Below are 22,671 nucleotides of genomic sequence, written 5' to 3'. Positions count from 1 at the left end.
TCAGGCTGGTATGGCCGTAGGCAAAGGTAGCATTTCAGAGCAAAATGCCTCAAAGAGCAACTACAGGGAAGATTAGAGGTTTTATTCTCCAAATGCAATATCTAATCATAAAATAATTATTTAAGCTATTTCTTCTTTATAAATTTTGAGAAAATTTGAAGGTAAAGAGGGTCATGCTATATAAATATTAAGAATCTTTGACTTTTAAATTGACAGAAATTGTTATGAAATCGGTGAAACTGTACAACATGTGTCTAGTAATCACCTGATAATTGTTAGATACTGGAAAAGAGGTAAAACTATGTTCCTTCTGTTGAGTTTTTCTCCAGGAGGAGAGCAAGTGGCTATTCCTTGAAGGAAGCAAATGCTTAAATTTAACTTTATGGATGTCATGTTTAACATCGAACTGCACAATACTTTTTTTAAAGGACTCCCATATGTTTATTCTCTCTTTAAAAAGAATTCCATAATTTACTTCCAGTATGTCTGCAACAAAGGCAAAGTAGTATATCCAACTCTTCAGTAAGGTGAAAAAATATCAAAGTTGACTGCTAAGAAATCAAGACTGTATTTGATTTTTTTAGGGGAAAAGAGAATTATGCATATGTTTGCTACTATTGCCCTTTGTCTCAGAGAGGGAAATAAAGAATTCAAAGAGAAAGACAAGGAAGATCTTTTTTTTAATCATGTCATTTTTTTCCCTCTCTTTATTATGATGTAGGTAAAGTTGTTAGTTCATGAAAGGCACCTCTGCAGCATTCAGCCTTATCAGCCAGATTCCAAAGTTTTGATAGATGACTTAACAAAAGCTGAGCTCGGGCTCAAGAAACTGTCAGATGGACTTTACTTCCAGAAGGGTTGGAATAGATTCACGGAAATCACCCTGTAACTCTGATCCGACACACATGTCCTCAATATCCAGAAGCCAAATAGGGGCCAAATTATTCTTCTACATTTTCTATTGGCCCAGTACCAAGGAGGCACACTGATTCAGAAAAATTTTAAATAAGTTGATCCCATTTGCTTCTCTCTCTCCTTCTAATCTTTGGGGGGTGTAAAAGGGGAAACCAAATTGTTAAAAATTCTAATATCTTGATTTTATTTTTCATATTCTCTCAAATTTATTGAACGCTTCTATGGTTTTCATGGTTTTATAAGATTTATGAATATTATTACTGAAAATAACATCATTATAAGCCTACATATCACTTTGGACACATACTTTATTTAAAATTAGATTAATGTTATTTATTTTAAGGGACAGATGTTAAGAATCATATATGATGATGTTAATAATAATAATAAGCATGTATTGACATCAATTAATAGCCACTTCTAGACTTGGTTTTACAATCAGTTCTAAAACTTAAATAGTTTTAAAATGAGGTTAATTTTCTATTGAAATAACTTGCAAATCCATACTTAAACATTTCTGGATTGATACAATGTACTATTTTTACATACACTGTAATGTATTACATGTAAAAACTGACTTTGGTATGTATAAGACAATACGTCAAATGCTTTAGAGGGAAACGAATTGGATATTTTTCCTGGCCTTAAAGCACAGTTGGGTAGGTGTATAAGATATTCAGTAGCCATCACTGCAGCGATATGTAGTAAATGCAATAAAAGAAATAAAGGTGGGAAATCTGGAGGTTTAGAGGAGGTAGAGATTCTATATTTTTGAGAACTGAGATCATGGAATATTCCATGAAGGAGGTAACATTGAAGCCCACCTTGAAGGATGGGTGGGATTTAAAGAAATGGGATTGGAGGAAAAGAGAAGTAGAGGGAGTGAGCATGAGGAGAGCAGTACAGCAGGAAAGAACTGGGGTGCATTTAGGAAACAAGTAATAAGCTGTCTGGTTTTTCTGAAAATATGCTACGGGATTATCAGGAGAGTATAAAAATATTTTCTTACGTATATATTTCTTGGGGGAACTCATTCACTCTCATGGGTAAATCCCCTATAATCCTTTAAATCCATCTTTTTCTCTCTATCCCCACGCCCAAAACTATCCTCGTTCTGGCCCCTGTCATCATCAGCTTACGGAGACTGCATCCTAACAGGTCTCTCCCCCAGTGTACCAGTCACCGCCCTTCACACCACAGCCAGGTGCTGCAGAACAAAGTTAATCATATCACTTTGTGATGAAAATCCCTCAGTTGCCTGCCCTGTCTTAAGCAAACCTTATCTCTCTCTACTTTTTTCCTGTGCTTTTGGGGTTAGACCATTCCGAACGTCTCTTAATTCCTCCAGCGCGTGCTCTTTTTTTCTCCCTGGTTATTTGTCTCTAGCCCCCAAATTTTCCATTCTTTTTTCCACTAGCAAACTCCCCTTTATCCCTAATGTTTAAATATCATTTGTTTAACCATGCAATCACTCTTTCATAAAGATGTAGTTGAGGAAATAATGTATTCCAGGCACTTCATTCTTCCAAGACACTTGCCTTGATCTCCCAGACTGTGTTGTGTGGCCCTGCTACACACAGCACCCTGTATTGTCACTGTCGGTTCGGTGATCTGTATTATCTATTGCAATATAAATCTCAGACGAGTAGAAATAGCCTGATGAATGTTGTTGAGTATTGTACAGATAATTCATGCACGGAGGTCAAACAAATTTGAGCAATAAATTAATAAACCTATGAATCTTTCTCTTACTACACATGAATATGCCAGATTTTCCTGATTTGAATGATCTCCTGCTCAATTTATCTCACATATTTTATACTTCTGTAATGGTATTCTCCTACAAAATCATCCAGTGAGATACCCATTCTTCAGTGTGGTTTTGAATAGCCCCCATAGAAAGACTTCTTTTTCAAATTTTCTTTTACTCTCAAATATGTTCAAAGAGAGTCAGGCCAACAAGGGTGACCGTGGACTCCTCGCTTCATTTGTGTTACTTCTCCTTCTTTCCACCCCAAGTCCAGTCCACTGCTCAGGCCCAGGGGAATACCATTTCTACCTTGACGGTGTCCTGAAACTTCACAGGTCTCATTAACTCCCTCTTTTTAATTAAAAATACTTTTTTTTTGGCTGCGTTGGGTCTTGTTGCTGCGCGCGGGCTTTCTTCTAGTTGCGGCGAGGGCAGACTGCTCTTCGTTGCGGTGCGTGGGCTTCTCATTGAAGTGGCTTCTCTTGTCACAGAGCACGGGCTCTAGGCACGCGGGCTTCAGTAGTTGCAGCGCGTGGGCTCAGTAGTTGTGGCTCGCAGGCTCTAGAGCACAGGTTCAGTAGTTGTGGTGCACGGGCTTAGTTGCTCCGCGGCATGTGGGATCTTCCTGGACCAGGGCACAAACCCGTGTCCCCTGCGTTGGCAGGCGGATTCTTAACCACTGTGCCACCAGGGAAGCCCTAAAAATACTTTTAAACTATAATTTTTTTCAAACTATGGAAAAAGTAAGCAAATCAATTAAAAATACCCATGATTTAATACTAAATTTAATCAGAGTTAAAATTTAAAATTTATTTTTTTCCAGCTGTATTGAGGTATATTGACAAATAACACTGTAAGATATGTAAAGTGTACACATAAAGATTTGCTGTATATACACATTGTGAGAGAATTCCCCATCAAATTCATTACCACATCCATCACCATGGAGAGTTAAGTTCTACTCTATTAGCAAATTTCATTTATACGATACAGTGTTATATGGTATATATCTATAGTTATATAGTTATCAACTATAGTCACCATGTTAAGCATTAGATCCTCAAACCTTATTCATCTTATAACTGAAAGTTTGTACCCTTTTACCAACATCTCCTTATTTCTTCATTCTCTACCCCACCAACCACTGGCAACCACTTTTCTACTCTATTTTTCTTTAGGTTCCACATATAAGTGATTCTAACATGTGTTAGATTCTAATTAGACACATGTATCTAATTAGACACATGTTAGACACATGTAACTTCCATGTCTCCAACTCTTTTTCATATTTTTGTTTCTGTAACTCTCTCTTTAGCATTTCTATCTTCTAGTTTCCTAATTTTATATTCTTCTATGTACAATAAACTTTTTCACCAGCACATTGGATTTTTAATTTTAATAACTATATTTGTTTTGAGATGTTTTTATTTGGTTTATGTTTAAATTTATCTCCTGTTTTTTCTTAGTCGCTTGTTTGTTCCTCATTATTTCTACTATTTTTATCCCTTTAAAATATAAAGAAAATTCTTACTTTATTCTATCTTTCCAAATGCTTTAGTTCTTACATTCATGGTATAAATTCTCCATTTCTTCTATCTGTTAGAATCTCCCTCAGGATGTTTTTGGTTTGCTTTTATAAATGTGTGTGAGTGTATGGATGTCTGTATACTTACATTTTTACTATAAGCTCATCCTCATTTGGGATTTTTATATCCCTGGGCTTCTCATGTGCCTTGGCATGTGATAGCATCTTTATGATTTAATATTTATTTCTTTTGGGCCACCAGCAATTTCACATTACGGACCCATTTTTATGTTAGTTTAGCATCTTTGGATATCTGAACCACCCTCACTTCTAGAACAAATGTTGGCTGTTCAATATCTCATGCAACACTTTGATTTTTTTCCCATTTGTAGCATAGGGTGAACTAAAAGCTTCCTTGCAACCTCTCTGGGCCAGTGTTTGTTTCCTAGTATCTTTTCATGGATTGGGCATAATGTAGAATGACCATCTCTGGCATCACAACACTTAAAGATTCAAGACCACATTTCATGGCTCTATCGAGCATTAAAACTCCAGTTCCAGCTTTGTCTTCCCTCCCGTTCCTGCTCTTTTCCCCAGCATCTAGCATTCCCTTTCTTTCTTTTGAGATAAGGTATATATTAGGTTTTCAAAGGTTGCATTTATGTAACATTTCAATGTACTTGTAGTAGAAGAGGGTTCTGTATCTGTGTAATATGTCACTTTACTGAAAGGCCCAGCCCCTTTGACAATGTGTGTTATAAATATAGTATTGTTTTATACTATTTCTCTATCACTTTAGTTTTAGTACATATCTAGGAATATAGTGCATGCTCAATAGATTTGTGTTAGTCTGTTGATCCTGGAGCTTCCAACTCTGCCATGCAATAAGTAACTCTTAGTTTTATGCTTTATGTTTTATATAAAAAGAACCTAAACAATAACATACTTAATTTTATCAGGCATATTCTGAATCTAATATGCAATTTGACCAAATAGGATTTTTTATATTGTTAGACTTTGTACAATTAGAAAATTTTATATTTTTATTTAATCTTATTACTATTTATAAGTAATTCATATAGAATTTCACTCAGAAGATTTGACTTATTCCTTTACCATAAAAATTTAAGTTAATTGTTATGGTGTGAAAATCAAGGCTCCTGGAATTTAGTCTTACTCACAAGTATATTGGTACATTTGTGGCTACAGTTGAAAAAAAGAGAAAAGGAATGAGAAGGAAAGGAAAAAAGAAGAGGAAAAGAAAAAGAAAAAGAAATCCTGTAAAATCATAACCATGGAGAAAGTGCAGTTTTCTAACTCCCATTTAAAATTTCCCCATGAGAACAGGCAACCCCTTCATGGACTTGAACAGAGATGGGGTTTGAGCACAAAGCCATGAATTCTCTGATTGCTATTTGGCCTGAAGGTTTGCTGGAAGCATCCCTGTCCTAGTTAGACTACTTTCCAGCTTTTAAATGTACTAGAGTATGATTGTATTATGTGTTGACCCTGATTTATGTTGAAAACCCAGAAACATTTTTTTCCAGAAGAAGTGCTTTGTGTATGTGTGAGCCTTTGAGGCCTGACCCCATCTGAGAGTTGACTGGCTCACCTCAGTGTACTGTTCATTTATTCAGATGGCTGGACTCAAAAGGAGGAATCTTTAAATATCCAGTGGTATTTCAGTGAAATAAATATTGTGAAGCAGATACGGGTTGTTTAAAATGTATCACTATGATGTAATATGTCAATGCTCAATTATACGTTTGCATGCACCTTAAAAAATTCTGTCTCCAGAGAAAAACTGATTGTCATAATACCACGTTTCAATTAAACCCACATCCCAGGCATTCTGAGTTCCAAATTCCTGAAACCCTCAAGTTAATGTGTTCCATGTTGTGGGGTTAATTTACATAAAGTTCTGGAGCTCCTGCTGCACTGTTTCAAATCTTGGTAGCTTTGATATTCTCCATAGTGCTATACACAAATATTATAAACCAGTTTTCACAGAGACAAGTTATGACTATCAGCAGGAATTAGTTTCATACAGTGATCTCTAACCATATTGTACCAGAACATTATCCAGGCCCCCTTATTTCTGAACTTCATTTTGCAGTCCCTATAAAACACATCTGTTCCACTGTGTGTGTTTTGAAAATTAAATGTACTAATATCATTCCGACTGACCCGGCCACCAAACTCATGTGGGAGAAATCCAGTCCACAACCCAAGCTGTGTTGAGGCTTCAGGTCTTGTGGGAGCTTGTAACTCACTTCACCACAGCAAAGGAAAAAAATAAAGAGGGGGAAAAAAAGAAAAAGAAAAGTAACATTTCTGAATATGTGTTCTTTCTTCTGATAAGAGCATAGAAAAATTGTCAGTTATAAGGCACTTCAGTCAATATTCATCCTGGTGAAATTTTCAAGGGTCATGATAGTCATCTCATTCCAGGTTTCTGTAATTTTCTCTGTTTAACTCCTGCTTTATAACAAGGGGAATCCCTGTACTAAATACTCTGTGATGGACTGATTTATTGCAGAAGGTCATAATTAGGTAAAAAAAAAAAAAAGATAATATTCAAATCTAAAATTAGTTTACTTATAACAGAGAGTCCTGATACATCATATTTGTTGTGACAGAATTTGAATTGGATTTATTCACTTGAATGTTTGAAATAAAACTTCTGCCTACATAGGTCTTAAAGGATCACTGCTGTCAAAGATGCAGTTAGAAATAGCAATGGAAACCAAAAGCTGAGGTCAATTAAAACATTTCAAAACAAAATTTTTTATGGCAAAGAAGTCAAGCTAAATATTCTCCTGCATATTAAGGTAAAGTGGAATAACATCATACGTGCATTTAAGCTGCTCTCAGAATTTGGAACTTACTGCTAACTCCAAGATGCACTCTAATATCTTCTTTGACCTTCACAAGAGCAAACGCATTCATCTAACATGTAGTACTAGAGTAACAGAGGCTCAATATTAAAAATAAAAAGGAGTAAACCTTGCAGATAACCAGAAACAATTTAGAGCTCATTATCCATTTACTTCCTTCCTTCCTTCCTTCCTTCTTTTTTTTTCTTTCTTTTTTTTTCCTGCTAAGTTTTGTCACTTAACCAAAAGGCAAGATTGGTTTAAATTATCAGACATCTACATACTTTCCTTTGATTGTTCTCTTCAGTATAGCACAAGGGTTCTCAAACTTGAGTGTGTGAAGGAATTACCATAAAGGGTTTGTGTACACAAACCATTATACTATAGGGGTTATTTAAGGGATTTTCTAGGGTAATTTTAACTCTGGACAACTTTTGTTGTATGTGCTAACTTCAGAAGCTATCCAAGGAGGTTCCACTTGCCTTTACTTATTTATGAAAATTATTAACACATTTCCCCAGAATCCATAAACTATACTTTTGGCGTAATTATAAACACATTTACAGCTACAAAAATGCTTTCTGAAAACTCATACTGTACTAAAATATAATTATCCCTTTATTCAATATCTTATGTTGGTTAGTTTCCCCCAGATTTTTTATAATATTGTTTTTAAGGATCCAAGTAATAATCCCTCTCCCCCACCCCTTCTCTTCTTTCTCTCGCACTGGAGAGAGAAACAATTGACAATGAATTATGGACTAGATAAAAACTAAAAGTTTTGAAGATTTCATTTTATAACTTGACCTAGACAATACATTAATGGCCAAACTTTATTTCTTCCCCTACCTCAGCTTTATTGAAGTATAACTGTATTTCTTAAACTTTAAACTTAAGCAGGTAAGTTATTTAACTCTGAAATTTCTGTTGTCCTTAAAACTCATCATTATTTACCAATAACTATCAAAATTGTCCATTACTTGTTTTTATTTCAGTATATGCTGATGCAAATTTTTCTAAGAATCACGCTGCGGCTACTTCTCTGTACCTTTTTGATGATGTCCACTAAGTTATTTTTTCAAAGATGAACCTTAAGTTTCTAAATTTCAGGCAACAGAGTGCCAGAAAGTCAGCTTATGTCCCGGGAGATGATTAGGGATCTTGATATTTAAAAATGGACAATTTGGAAATCATTTTTCCCATCCTTTGCCAGTCTCTTCACATATTCCACATGTGTAGAGAATGATTTTTTAAAGTCTTTTTCCCTGTCATTTCCTCTGTTATTTCAATTACCTTATTGTGGTAGTATTGTGGGCAAGATGAAGCATTTCTGATGTGTTCTTTTTATTACACATTTAATTATTTGGGGGAACTATCCTGGGAATTTTCTACCATTGTGATATTGTCTTGGCCAATTCGATTACTTTTCAGATAATAGAACAGAGAATTGGCTTTAGAGATTTTTCTGTTTCTATTCTGTCATTGAACAGAAAAAGAAACTAAAGAAACTGACATCCTGAGAAAATAAAATGACTCAACCATTTTATGAAAGAAAGCACAAGAAACCAGGTTTTAGGGCTCTCAGCCAGTGTTTTTCCCAGGGCACCAAATTTAGGATTTTGAAGACTTCTTTATCCTTGTGATTGTGGTTTTTGAAAGTGATGGATGAGAGGATCCACTGGAAGGAAAGAAGTAAATATTAGAATTTCTATTTATAGTCATTTTATCCCATCTTTCTTTGAAAAGAAATCTCTTTTTATATGTCTTAGAATATACAAATAATAATTTAAAGTGAAAAAATTGTAAAGGTAAATATAATGGGGGGAATAACTGCTATGATGTATTTTCAAACAAAGTTTAGAAAATACTGCCGTAGAAGTGGACCTAATATCAATAGTGACAATAACAAATCAGTAGCATCAACTAAACCAGTGACATTTGTTGAGCACTTGCATGTATGAAACCCTGTAATAATGTAATACTAACATTATTTTAATTTAATTATTCCAACAACACTTGTAAGATCATCTACATTTTTCAGGTGAAGGTACTGAGGCAGAGTGGCATTAAATAACTTGTTCAATGAATGGACTTTAACATAGTTCTGTGATTGACCTCTTTTTAGTAAAACATTTTTATTTTGTATTTAACCTCAATATTGTGAAGATAATTTGACCTGAAGACTTATATATATATAACCAACCTTTAATAGATATGTTCATGAAAAACTTTATAGGTCTAAGTTCTGTGAATGAATTCAGGGACTATATTGCTCACCAGTGAGTTCTGTCAGCAGTGAAATGCCTGGCATAAAACAAGAGTGATAAATATTCATGTAGTGGATACAACCCAATGGGGACTGATTCAATGTAATTTTTTATGCATACATTCACCTTTGAACTAGTAGCCATGCTATTTTTTCCTATGGACACCACACCTAGCACTAAATAAATAATCTTTTTACATTTTTCTAAAAATATATATTTCAAGAAACACCACCACTAGGAATTATTTATTTACTGTAGAATTTTTGAGAAAAATATTTTCCATTATATTACCCAGGATCCCCCTGCAGTAGCATCTGTGTAAAAAACAATTGTTTTAACAATTTTAGGTATGAAAAGGAAATTTAATGTAACATGAGAGGTCAAAACAGAGGACCATTAGAAATTATTACTTTTTCCATACTTCTGTCATAAATAAGGAGTTAAAAAGGATACTTTAGGACACTAAAAGATACAGTTCAGAAGGCTGGCATGGTGAAAACTCATCAGGAACATCAAACTCTCCCATGTTCTTACAGGATGAGATACATAATGGAACTATCAATTCTCCAGACAATGATCAATCTATAATTGTACTTACCCACTAAAATCCTACTCTACTCTGTAGGAGAATTATGTTTTCCCAGCAATAATTATATATTCACAGTTTTAAAAGCATCATTTTAACTATCCATGACGCAGAGCTGGCATTTATAAAATCTCACGTGTTCCAAATTCTACTTATAATTTTTGTCTCCTTATCTGTCACTCTGTTTTCACTTTTAATTTATTGAATCTTTTTAGCACAAAAATTAACACACTTTAGTAATCTATCTTATATCTTTATAAAGCTTTACAATTTAAAAAATTGAATCCATATTCACCATAATCTTGTGAAAATTAGCGACACTATTTTTCCAATTTTATAGAGGCAGGAACTGAAATTCTAAGTAATCTCTGAGGTAAAATAATTTGTGTTGAGTTGGGACAACCTAATCTTCTTATTCCTTTTCCAGAGTTCTTCTGATTTGACTAAGGTCACTTTATCTCCCAAGTTAATTGTAATGTGTATGTGGTTTATCATTCTTAGCCTTCACTAATTTACCAGTGATATTCAGATTTCCTGTCAGTAGCTTAATTTTTGGATTAGCAATTGATCACTTTGTCCAAAACTATTTTTCTAGAACAATTTGAAAAACATTCCCTCTGCTGCTTTTATTCAGTAGCATTTGCTCTTTGAAAGAGTCTAATTTAAAATCCATATCAAAGAATATATACTGGGTCTTGGAAGAAAGAAAATTACAGCAAAAATAATAGATATATTGAAGAGAATTGACCTGGCCAAAGATCATTTTTTGTGAATTATTGAGATAAAAATAAATGAGACTCTTAAGGTAAAAAATTGAATTCAATTCTGTTCTTTGGGAGAGGGACATCACTTTGTTGTACAGAAAATTGAATAGTCACCTAGAAATATAGATTACTGAAGCTCCAACTCACTTCTTACAATGTTCAAATATATTTTGATCTAATATGTAAAATATAGAAACCATTAAAAAATAATAAACCTGTATATGTACCTATAGGCATGAGTGAGTTACTTACATCTTTCAGTTTTCAACTCTCAGATCCGAAGAGTGGAGATATATTTATATATTTACTTATTAATTTTAAGCCAGGAAAATTCATCTTAATTAAAATGTAAATCAACATCTTCTCTAGGTTTCTAGACCTGATATTAATATAAAGAGGACCTTATGTAATATTTCATTAATATACTTTACAGGATATTTTAGATATATTAAAAGTTTAAAATAGTATTTTTGAATATATGTGAATGAAAAGGAAAATGTGCTGTAAAGCAAATGGATAATGCAACATCTGATTGTTTTTTGCCTGGGTTGTGGGAAAAATAAGAAATCAAGTGAATTAAATACACATTTTGACCTTGCTGTTTCATAAATGAACATTGACCCCGTAATGTGGAAATTTCACATCTTTACAATTTTCTCTGTATAGATTGAGCTGTTTCCTAGAAGTTCATGTTATCATGTTTCCTTTAATAATCTTTGCTTTCATAATTAAAGCCATTATTATTTTTATCCTCATCATCAGTGTCGTCATTATCACTATTTGGAGCAAAGGAGATGTAGGGCTTTTGAACAGGCTCACACCTTTTTTATAGCTTTAAAAGCTAGAAAATATGCTCTTTGAATGTTTGTAGTGTTTATGTAATCAGTACCTACATTGCCAAGGCTTATTGAAAACAGCTGGGTGCCTGCTGCCTGCCTCACCCTTTGTTGGAACTGTTGCCAGAACAGGTAGTCAGAAATGGAAAGTACGGGAAAATTCAGACATCTGGGGTGTCTCTCAGGAAAGCAGCTGTGGCTTCCTTAGGAAGCAGTCATTGTTTCCCATCAGCCAAGACTCTGTATACCCTTGGGTCCAGTTCTGGCATGGCTGGATTAGGAGGATGCAGTTTATGACTTAGGACTTACGCGAGAAACCATTTGGGCAGTCCCATCTCTGGCAGAACATTGAGAGAAATCCCCCAAGCTGCAAGCCATATGTGAGCTGTTGGCCTTCTATTTAGCCTACTCTGGGAGGTTCCCATTTACTGGGGCTCTAATCATTCCTTTGACACAAGCAAAAACAATACAAAAGGATCTTTTCAAAACATATCTTTCCAAGATATACTGTCCTGTTTTAAAAACCAGACATGACTATTATTTCTGTAAACATGGCATTTTTTCCCCAAAAATGAACTCTTTTTCTTTTGAGCTCATTTTTAAGAGACTTGTTTTGTTTCCTAGATAGAAGGCAAGGCAAGTACAAGGAATTTTTTTTAACAGCAGGGTAAAAGTCCTGGATTAGCAGTCTTGAATGGTATTCTGCATACGTAAATATATTCTCTTCCAGATATAAATTTTTGTACATCAAGTATTAGAAGTTGTTATTCATGTGACAAGACCTGGGCTGTTGATTTATGTCAGAGAGATGCCAGGAGCATTGCTATGTAGGACACCCTGAGAATCAACATGCTATTGTGGTAGGATTATCTGGCAGGAACTGCCACTCATTTACCAGGAGAATGGCATTTTGATGGATTAGAACAGAACAATTTTCTTGATAATTTCTGTTGAAACAAAGCTCTGGTTTTAGCATGTAAATGGTTTACATTTTAGTAGTCAGAAAAAGGGCATTAGAAAGGTGTGGTACTTTGAATTTTAGATGAAATATCATGTTTTTTTATCATTACTGAGAGTTCTGTTAGGACACTTAAGGACCATGATTAATCCAGCAACATTTCATTCAAAAATCTTCAGTTTCAAAACATACTGGATATGAGGGAAACAATTTTATGCCAATATTAGGCATACTCAGGAAAACTAAATAAAATTTTATTTCTAGTAGCCAGAACTTGTTTGCAGAAATATAAAAGCAAAAATTACAATAGCAATTAATTTTTAAATTCACTGAACTATCTTACACTTAAAAAGAAAGCAAAGTCATAGTACACAGGGCAAGGAGTTGGGTTATTTTTTAATGTTTTACCCATTGCTAACTTTAATACATAAAAATGCCTCAGCACAGAGTCAAACTAGGTGATGTTCATTGGGTCCCTTGTTATTTTTCCACTCTTGTTTTATTCTTAACTTTATAAAAACTAAAACAGACTATCCTTAAAATTTTTCATTGCCCTGATTCTTTTTTCCTTCTCACATTCATAAAAAATAAAGAATGTGAGGCTCCATGATAAGTATATAAGAGGAAGATTATGAGTGTAAAAAGACTCTTTCCATAAAATATATATTTCCTAAGATATTTTTCCCAAAAGAATGGTCAACATTGACCCAAACATTCATTCTCACAAGTGATATTTGGACCTTTATTAATTTGACCTTATTATAACTCTCTCTCCATGTCTTCATATTGTTTTCTCTCCTGTAGTTCAAGAAAAATTTCTAAAATCTTATCATTAAGAACTTGGACAATTAGAAAAATATAAAGTTAGGCTTCAGTTTTGACAAGGCACATATTCTGGTCATACTTTGGATATAAATCATGCCTCATCAACTTTGGTTGTCTCTGTAATTTTTCTGTATGTGGTAAGTTGGGCATTTCTTTGTACCTATCCTTTTGACAAACTTCAACTAACAACAACAACAAAACTAACCTGGAAAAAACTGAGAAAAAGGAAGGCTGGATATTGAGAGTATATGTATTAAAATATTTAGAAAATTTCCAGGAAATCAGTATAAATCGAAGATGTATCATTGCATATAAGGAAAGGCAAGAATGTAGTAAGTAATCAAAGGCAATTTAAAAATCCATGTTACTGGATGGTCGTACCCATAGAATAAGTGTTGGTAATACTGGAAATATTTAAAGTAATTTATCTATAAAGACACTTTATTCATAACTTTGAATTCAGAGAGGAAATATCCACAGATGTTTTTGAGAAATGTAGCATCTATTTTCACTTTATGCTAATTATGGTTTATTCGGTTTCCACCAGATGGGTTTGTATGCACGGTAGCTAATTCATGCCAACTGTCTTCAAGTATATTCTCTGAATTGTAGGTAGGTTTTAGAGACCTCTAAGTGATCTCTAATCTTCTTACTAATATTATGGCTTTCAAATGTCATTGTGATATCTCAAAGGTGATCTGGGTGAACAATGGGATATTCTATAGGAGTACTGCTGAAAAGGATAAACACTTTCTTGAGCAATTTAGACTTGAAGAAGTGAATAACTTATTGTACATAATAGGAGGTAATCATCTCTGGGGAACTGAAGAAATGGTTGCAATAAAGATTCTGCATTTGTTATCTAGATTAACTTAGTGCTTCTTTGTCACTGAAATTATATTGGTCCTTTGGCACTGAGTAGTAAAATAATGAAATACCTGATTTTTCTGGTTTCGGAGTTCAGCTGAATTATTTTAAAACTCTGTTCTAATGTTTCTTTTGTGTTTATTTTCTTTTTAAAAAAACATTATTGTGGTATGCTTAGTGTATTCTCTCGTTTAAACATTAATTTCAGAAGATGTTTAATGGCTGAGGAAAACACATTCTTTTCAAATAAGCCACTGTTAGTACATGGGCATTCATGTGAACTTTCTTTTCACGTTTTTCCTTAGTTAAGAACATAAATATACATTTTAAAATTAATGTAAAATTATAATGTTTGATTTAAAGTCTAAATAGAAGTGAATATTACTGAATCTTTAAAAGACCACATATTAAACATAGCTGTGATTATATCTTCCCTTGAATAGGGTATAGAAATAAGCACAGAGAACACAGGACCTCCAAGTAATAGTAGTAGTTTCTGGAACTATTTCTCTTAAGCCCTTTGTTCATTTGTCTGCATATTACTCAGTATTTTGGTCATATATAGAATATACTGGAAGTAAAATCAATAATTCTCAATTTTTTTTTTTTTAAGGATTTTCTTATTTATTTATTTATTTATTTATTTATTTATTATTTTTGTCTGTATTGGGTCTTCGGTTCGTGCGAGGGCTTTCTCCAGTTGCGGCAAGCGGGGGCCACTCTTCATCGCGGTGCGGGGACCGCTCTTCATCGCGGTGCGCGGGCCTTTCTCTATCGCGGCCCCTCCCATTGCGGGGCACAGGCTCCAGACGCGCAGGCTCAGCAACTGTGGCTCACGGGCCCAGCTGCTCCGTGGCATGTGGGATCTTCCCAGACCAGGGCTCGAACCCGTGTCCCCTGCATTAGCAGGCAGATTCTCAACCACTGCGCCACCAGGGAAGCCCAATAATTCTCAATTTGTTATGAGTTGGAATTTGTCAAATTGTGTTCTTACAAAATTCTAGGGGAAAAAATTTATTGTTAACTAATATATTCTAATGTTTTCATTTCGGAAGGACCTTCAATACATATGGCTTCAATTTCTACTCTAGTTCTGTTTGTGTTTATTTCTTCTCTTGTATTAATGGGAAGTAGAGATATTTTGTAGCAATTCAGTGCTCATCTCTGCTTAAATTCTTATCTGTACAGCAGACAGTAGTCATGTTTAAAAAAACAAAATATAATGTTCAAAAGTATAGAGGACACCTACAAGATGGCAGAGGATTAAGACGTGGAGATCACCTTTCTCCCCACAAATACATCTACATGTGGAAAAACTCCTACAGAACACCTACTGAATGCTGGCAGGAGACCTCAGACTTCCCAAAAGAGCCATGTGGCTGACAGGGTCTTGGTGCTCTGGCCGGGTGTCAGGCCTGTGCCTCTGAGGTACGAGAGCCAAGTTCAGGATATTGGTCCACCAGAGACCTCCCGGCTCCACATAACATGAAATGGCGAAAGCCCTCCCAGAGATCTCCATCTCAACGCTAAGACCCAGCTCCAGTCAACGACCAGCAAGCTCCAGTGCTGGACACCCTATGCCAAACAACTAGCAAGACAGGAAAACAACCACACCTATTAGTAGAGAGGCTGCGTAAAATCATACTAAGGTCACAGACACCCCAAAACAGACCACAGAACGTGGTCCTGCCCACCAGAAAGACAAGATCCAGCTTCATCCAGCAGAACACAGGCACTAGTCCCCTCTACCAGGAAGCCTACACAACCCACTGAACCAACCTTAGCCACTGGGGCAGACACCAAAAACAAAGGGAACTACGAACATGCAGCCTGCGAAAAGGAGACCCCAAACACAGTAAGTTAAACAAAATGAGAAGACAGAGAAACACACAGCAGATGAAGGAGCAAGGTAAAAACCCACCAGACCAAACAAATGAAGAGGAAATAGGCAGTCTACCTGAAAAAGAATTCAGAGTAATGATAGTAAAGATGATCCAAAATCTTGGAAACAGAATGGAGAAAATACAAGAAACGTTTAACAAGGACCTAGAAGAACTAAAGAGCAAACAAACAATGATGGACAACACAGTAAATGAAATTAAAAATTCTCTAGAAGGAATCAATAGCAGAATAACTGAGGCAGAAGAATGGATAAGTGACCTGGAAGATAAAATAGTGGAAATAAATCCCACAGAGCAGAGTAAAGAAAAAAGAATGAAAAGAATTGAGGACAGTCTCAGAGACTTCTGGGACAACATTAAATGCAACAGCATTCAGATTATAAGGGTCCCAGAAGAAGAAGAGAAAAAGAAAGGGACTGAGAAAATATTTGAAGAGATTATAGTTGAAAACTTCCCTAATATGGGTAAGGAAATAGTCAATCAAGTCCAGGAAGTGCAGAGAGTCCCATACAGGTTAAATCCAAGGAGAAACATGCCAAGACACATCTTAATCAAACTATCAAAAATTAAATACAAAGACAAAATATTAAAAGCAGCAAGGGAAAAACAACAAATAACATACAAGGGAATCCCCATAAGGTTAACAGCTGACCATTCAGTAGCAACTCTGCAAGCCAGAAGGGAGTGGCAGGATATACTTAAAGTGATGAAAGGGAAAAACCTACAACCAAGATTACCCAGCTAGGATCTCATTCAGATTCGATGGAGAAATTAAAACCTTTACAGACAAGCAAAAGCTAAGAGAATTCAGCATCACCAGACCAGCTTTACAACAAATGGTAGACGAACTTCTCTAGGCAGGAAACACAATAGAAGGAAAAGACCTACAAAAACATACCCAAAACAATTAAGAAAATGGTAATAGGAACATACATATTAAGAATTACTTAAGTGTAAATGGATTAAATGCTCCAAACAAAAGACATAGACTGGCTGAATGGATACAAAAACAAGACCCGTATATATGCTGTCTACAAGAGACCGACTTCAGACTTAGGGACACATACAGACTGAAAGTGAGGTGATGGAAAAAGATATTCAAAAGAAAGCTGGAGTAGCAATTCTCATATAAGAAAAAATAGACTGTAAAATAAAGACTATTATAAGGGACAAAGAAGGACACTACATAATGATCAAGGGATCAATCCAAGAAGAAGATATAACAATTGTACGTATTTATGCACCCAACATAGGGGCACCTCAATACATAAGGCAAATGCTAACAGCTGTAAAAGGGGAAATCGACAGTAACACAATCATAGTAGGGGACTTTAACACCCCACTTTCACCAATGTTACTCTGCCATGAAAAAGAGTGAAATAATACTATTTGCAGCAACATGGATGGACCTAAAGATTATCATATTAAGTGAAGTAAGCCAGACAAAGACAAATATCATATGATGTCACTTATATGTGGAATCTAAAAAGATGACACAAATGAACTTATTTATGAAACAGAAATAGACTCACAGACATAGAAAACAAACTTATGGTTACCAAAGGGGATAGCAGGGGAGGGATGAGAGATAAATTAGGAGTCTGGGATTAACATATACACACTTCTCTATGTAAAATAGATAACCAACAAGGACCAACTGTATAGCACAGGGAACTATACTCAATATATTGTAATAACTATAATGGAAAAGAATCTGAAAAAGCATAGATATATATGTATGTATAACTGAATCACTTTGCTGTACACTTGAAACTAATACAACATTGTAAATTAACTATTTCAATTTTAAAAAGTTAAAAAAAAAAGAATTAGATGCCTGATTTGCTCCACTTTTAATAAGGCCTCTAAAAACACAGACCTAACGGGGAGGAGCAGCTGAATGACACGTCAGTTCCCGCTGACATTTTATTATGGATTAAGGGCTCAGATTAGCCACCTGCCAATTGGTGAACTTTTGGGAAAAGGGCGGAGAAAATGTGGAGAGCATCTGTACAGGCCAAAGTTCAGGTATCAGAGTGGAGGGCCCTGGGAAGTCAAGGAAATAGCCTGAAGACAAGGGCCACTAATGATGTGTTACACAGGGAGGGCTTGACACCAAAAGTGAACTTCCTCTGTTTCATATTTTGAATCCAGCTGTTAAAATCATGGGACTTGCCCAGACCTATTATAAAATAAGTGTTCATTGAGTTTGTACGTATCTGGAAGCATCATATCTACAGATTAGGGAAGAATATTGCAAAGAAAAAGTGCTGTGGTTGCCATGTAGTCTTACACTGGCCTAAGTAGTAATTCTCCTGCCTTCATTGTACGAATAGTTGATTGAGAAATACGTTAATGAGCAATTATCTCAAATGACACTTTTAATCTGATCAGCTATGGAGAACTAAAATGAACAGCCTAATACAAAAATCAAGAGAAAGATTGGACAAGGGAAAATTTAAAATGAAATGACTATAATAATCAAGTGATCATATTGAGTCCATGTTAAGTAGTTTTCCAGCTTAAAATTATATATGAAATGTATGTTTAGATCTATTGTAAGTATATACACACATTCAAAAATATAAAAGCAAATCTGTGTTTTCCTATTTAACTATTTTCTAATAAAACTGGGTGTCTATTTCAGGGCCATGCATATTTTGAGAAGGACATATTCATTTCATTTAATTTCTATTATCCTGTGCCAATCTGGATTTCATTATATATAAAAAAAATCCACTTTATGCTTAAAATATTGATTGTGAAAAGGTCTTAGAAACCTAGTAGTTAGTGGCAAAAAAGTACAGTGATTACTAAAAAAGAGAAAATGAATTCACTATTGATGTTCATATTCACTGAACTAACTTCCCAGGATGTGTAGTTTGATTTTCTGGGGGGCATTAAGTAAACAAAAAACATCATACAAGCTCTGATATTTAGTAGTTTTGTGACTGCTTGGTAAACCACATAAATTATGAGTTCCCACTGCCTCACCAGTAAACTAGATACCAATTCTGCAAGTTTGCCATGAGAATAAAACATTATAATCTAGTAAAGGCACCTAAGACAATGCCCAGCCTAAGCAAGGGTTTCACTGTGCATTAATCTTACATGTGAATCTGCCCCCTTCGCTTCAATAGCTTTTCTCCTCCATTTGGAGGGATAATACATAGGGGCCTGAAAAAATAGAAAACCAAAAACAGAGAAACAAAATAAAACTACAAACTGTGCAACATTGCATTTTTTGGTAAGAAGGTAAAAGCATTTTAGCTAATAAGATCTTTGTGTTTTAATTAGGGATGGGTCCTTAAGGAAATAGAACTGGATTTATAGTTTCAAAAGTGGAAAGATTTAGTTGTGAAGTGGTGAATTAACAACAAAGGCAGGTACTGAATTATAATCTTTTTCACACTTTTGTTAGATCAGAGGTTCTTAATATTTCAGAGATCCTAGATGAAAGTATGGATAGTCTAGTGGGTGGAGAGTAGGGACGAGGAGAATTATGACATACAAAATTTTACACACAGTTGTAGAGGTTTCATTCTCCCTCGACTTCAACCAATGAAATAATCCGTGTGACCCTAGACACTAGATTGAAAACCAATAAAAATTGCTGCCAAATATTTTTTCAGATACCAGTGCCTTGCACAGCACAAAGTATCTATTAGTTGCTCAATTAATATTATGGATCCAAATTAAACTATTCAACCCGATATCATAGATTTATCATCTCTGTCCTACTTGAAAGCCGTCTTCTCAGCTATCCCTCTGCCAACATTAACCCATATTCATATACAAATGTAATTCACTGCACAATCTACTAACTTTCACAAATACTCCCTTATCTTGATATTACTTTGGCACCCCATGAGAAATCCCATGAGGTCATTTTACTTGAAGTACAGTCAAAAGAAACAAAATCAAAACCAGCCTTTAAATATATTGCATTTGATTTCTGAGGCAACTCCAGAATGGTAATATTATTCTTGACTCCTGCTTCAAAATAACTTTTGATTTTATTTTTGGTATTTTTTTTTTATATTGTGGATGTTATAGCCTGAAAGTAACACATGGATTTGAATAAAACTATCAGATTAGCTAATGTGAAGGATAATGGTTCTCAAGAAAGAACAAGAAGGTTCATATGAAACTGAACAACCTACCCATCTAATCGAAATATCCAGGTTTAAGAGGATTTTGTTGTTGTTGTTATTTTCATATCCAGGCTTTAATAGCAAATTCATGGCAGTTGAGGGTATTTTCTGTGAATGAATGACTGGCCTCAGTTAATGGCCTTGGCTTCACTTTAGTCCATCACCCCAGAATGTTCCCCATGCCTTCATCTTATTACTTAACTATGTCTCTTTGCACATTTTAATGGATCTTTCAGTAATTGTGATCTTTCTGGGGAGAGGCAAGTGGTCATATTTTAATCATTTGAAGAAGAAGTTTGCACAATAAAAAAAAATATGGAGAATCCCTTTCACAGCTTTCCCCATATCCCCAGCTGTTTAGGCATTTTTCATCATCACTCTAATAACACATAAAATGGAGATCATAAAAGAAATCCTACAGCTTAATTTTAGTGCATAGGTAAAGGGTAAGGGTTGACTTTGGAAAGCTCTGAGGTGTAAGGACTGTGACCAGTGCCTAGATTTTACCTCAAGAAGAGCAGAAGTTGTGTGTGTTTAGGTCATTATGGCATTTAGATGACACACAATGAAAATTTCTGCAACTGGTTAATTCTTCCTGAGGATGGCTGTATTATCGTTCTTGCTAGGATCATAAGAAGTCAACACTTTTACTTGGTTAAATTTTGGTGATTTATTGGGAATGTGTGGTGTTACTTGAAAGCGAAGGGGTAAACTCAGTGAACTCTTATGATTGCTTATTATGATTTAGTATGTCTTCAATGTTAAAGAGAATTTTGCAGTTACCGTTTTATACCTGGTAGGATCAAAAGACTAAGTAGTTAAGTCAGCGGTGTTTAGAATTTAATTCATGTTGGGTGAAGTTCATACTATGGTAGATCACATTGCCTCAGAGAGAAATGATTCCTTAATACTGTTTTTATTTCTCCTTTTCCAAAGGCTTCTTAAACTATATAAATAATGAGATTGTTTAGTACGATACAAACAACATGCAATGTATCCAAAAGCCGGAAGACAGTTCTGTTTCATTCACTGTCTAATTTACATAGCCCCATCCCTAGAAATGACCCAGATTTGTGAGGATATTTTATTTTAAAAGCCACAGAAACAAAACTTTTTACTCCTACTCTTCACATAACATGTTTTAAGCTGGGTTGGCTAAATTCTATCAGTGAACAACTGCTAGATTCAATTTGAATAATTTAATTGCTTAAAATATGTATACTCATTTTCCCCTAGAAAGGTATTTCTAACTCAATTGAACAGAAGTATTGAATCAATTTTAATTGTTCTTCCTCTCTGTATTTTATTTCTTTAGATTTTTTTTTCCATCTGCATTGCTTTCTGGGGAGTAAGAAGCATGAAACAACTTGTCTCAGACCCTTGGAAATGACTAAACGTTTGTACACAATTCTCTTGTTTTAATCATTTGTCCACAACCATAATATATTACTACTGCCTATGGAAATATAACTATCTTATATAATGATTATATGAACTATTTCTCTAATGTGAGGTAAATACATTTATCTACTCTTGCTTCCTTTCTGCATTTATTATCCTCTATTAAAATTAAAGTCAGCTGCAGTTACTTTATTGCTAGGGTTGAAAGACAATGATTTCAAATAGAATGATGTTACATCCACTGGTAACATCTAAGCCAATGAGTATGAGAAGAAGGGATAAAACTTCAAAACAGTAAAAAGAATGAAGATTTTATTAGCATTGTTTAGACAACTTTTCATTTGCTGTGTGCTAAAATTGTGCTTGGATACACATTTGTTGTCATAAAAATGTATTACATGAGTTGTCTGCCTAAGGGTAGGTTTACCTTTGAAAGCCATATAACCTAAGGAGTAACATTACGGAAAATGACATCACTGAAATGAAAATCACCAGAATTCGTCAGAATTCATTTATTCCATAGATTAATTTGTGATACATATGTCTAATATGTTTGGTCAGTTTGTTTTGTCAGATTGAGGAGTGTGCGGTATTTCTGTGCTATTTTAAATTGTCACAATCATGTTAAAAGACTCTCTAAATAAAATTGCCCAAGCATTGTGTGTATATTATTCATTGGGATTGTAAAAACCTGCCAAGTATTTCATTAGGAGGGAACTGACAGAGATAAGCAGGAAATGGTTCAAAGGCGGAAGGTCTGAAAAGAATTGGAATTTTTTTCTTTCCTTCTTCCAGTATTTCTTAGATTTAAAGTTACAATTTAAGTAACCAAAGTTATAAGCACTAAAACAGTTAATACTGTCCTTCACTGAGCTTTGCCTATATTCATTGCTGGTTTAAAGAGACTGATCAGTTGGTTGACTTATTTTTAATATGTGTTTTCTAACCTTTGAACAGAGAAAAGTTGTGGAACTAGTAAAAAGAATCAAACTGCAGGTGTCTGTGTGGACTCATGATGCAAAACTGAAGCACATTTATTTTGCAAA

General features: G+C 34.7%; 1 protein-coding gene across 1 annotated transcript in view; it reads left to right on the top strand.

Annotated features, from left to right (window-relative positions):
- Nucleotides 1–22,282, top strand: part of AGMO (alkylglycerol monooxygenase) — a 377,145-nt gene extending 354,863 nt beyond the window's left edge. Inside the window, exon 14 of the mRNA XM_007164886.2 lies at nucleotides 21,540–22,282. Coding sequence (XP_007164948.1) covers nucleotides 21,540–21,614 — 75 coding nt within the window. The 3' untranslated portion in view covers nucleotides 21,615–22,282. The remainder of the gene's footprint in view (nucleotides 1–21,539) is intronic.
- The last annotated feature ends 389 nt before the right edge of the window (nucleotides 22,283–22,671 follow it).

The sequence above is a fragment of the Balaenoptera acutorostrata genome, chromosome 7 (assembly GCF_949987535.1).
Source record: "Balaenoptera acutorostrata chromosome 7, mBalAcu1.1, whole genome shotgun sequence".
Classification (NCBI taxonomy): domain Eukaryota; kingdom Metazoa; phylum Chordata; class Mammalia; order Artiodactyla; family Balaenopteridae; genus Balaenoptera; species Balaenoptera acutorostrata.
The sequence above is the reverse complement of the archived record's forward strand: the minus strand, read 5'-3'. Positions and strand labels throughout refer to the sequence as shown.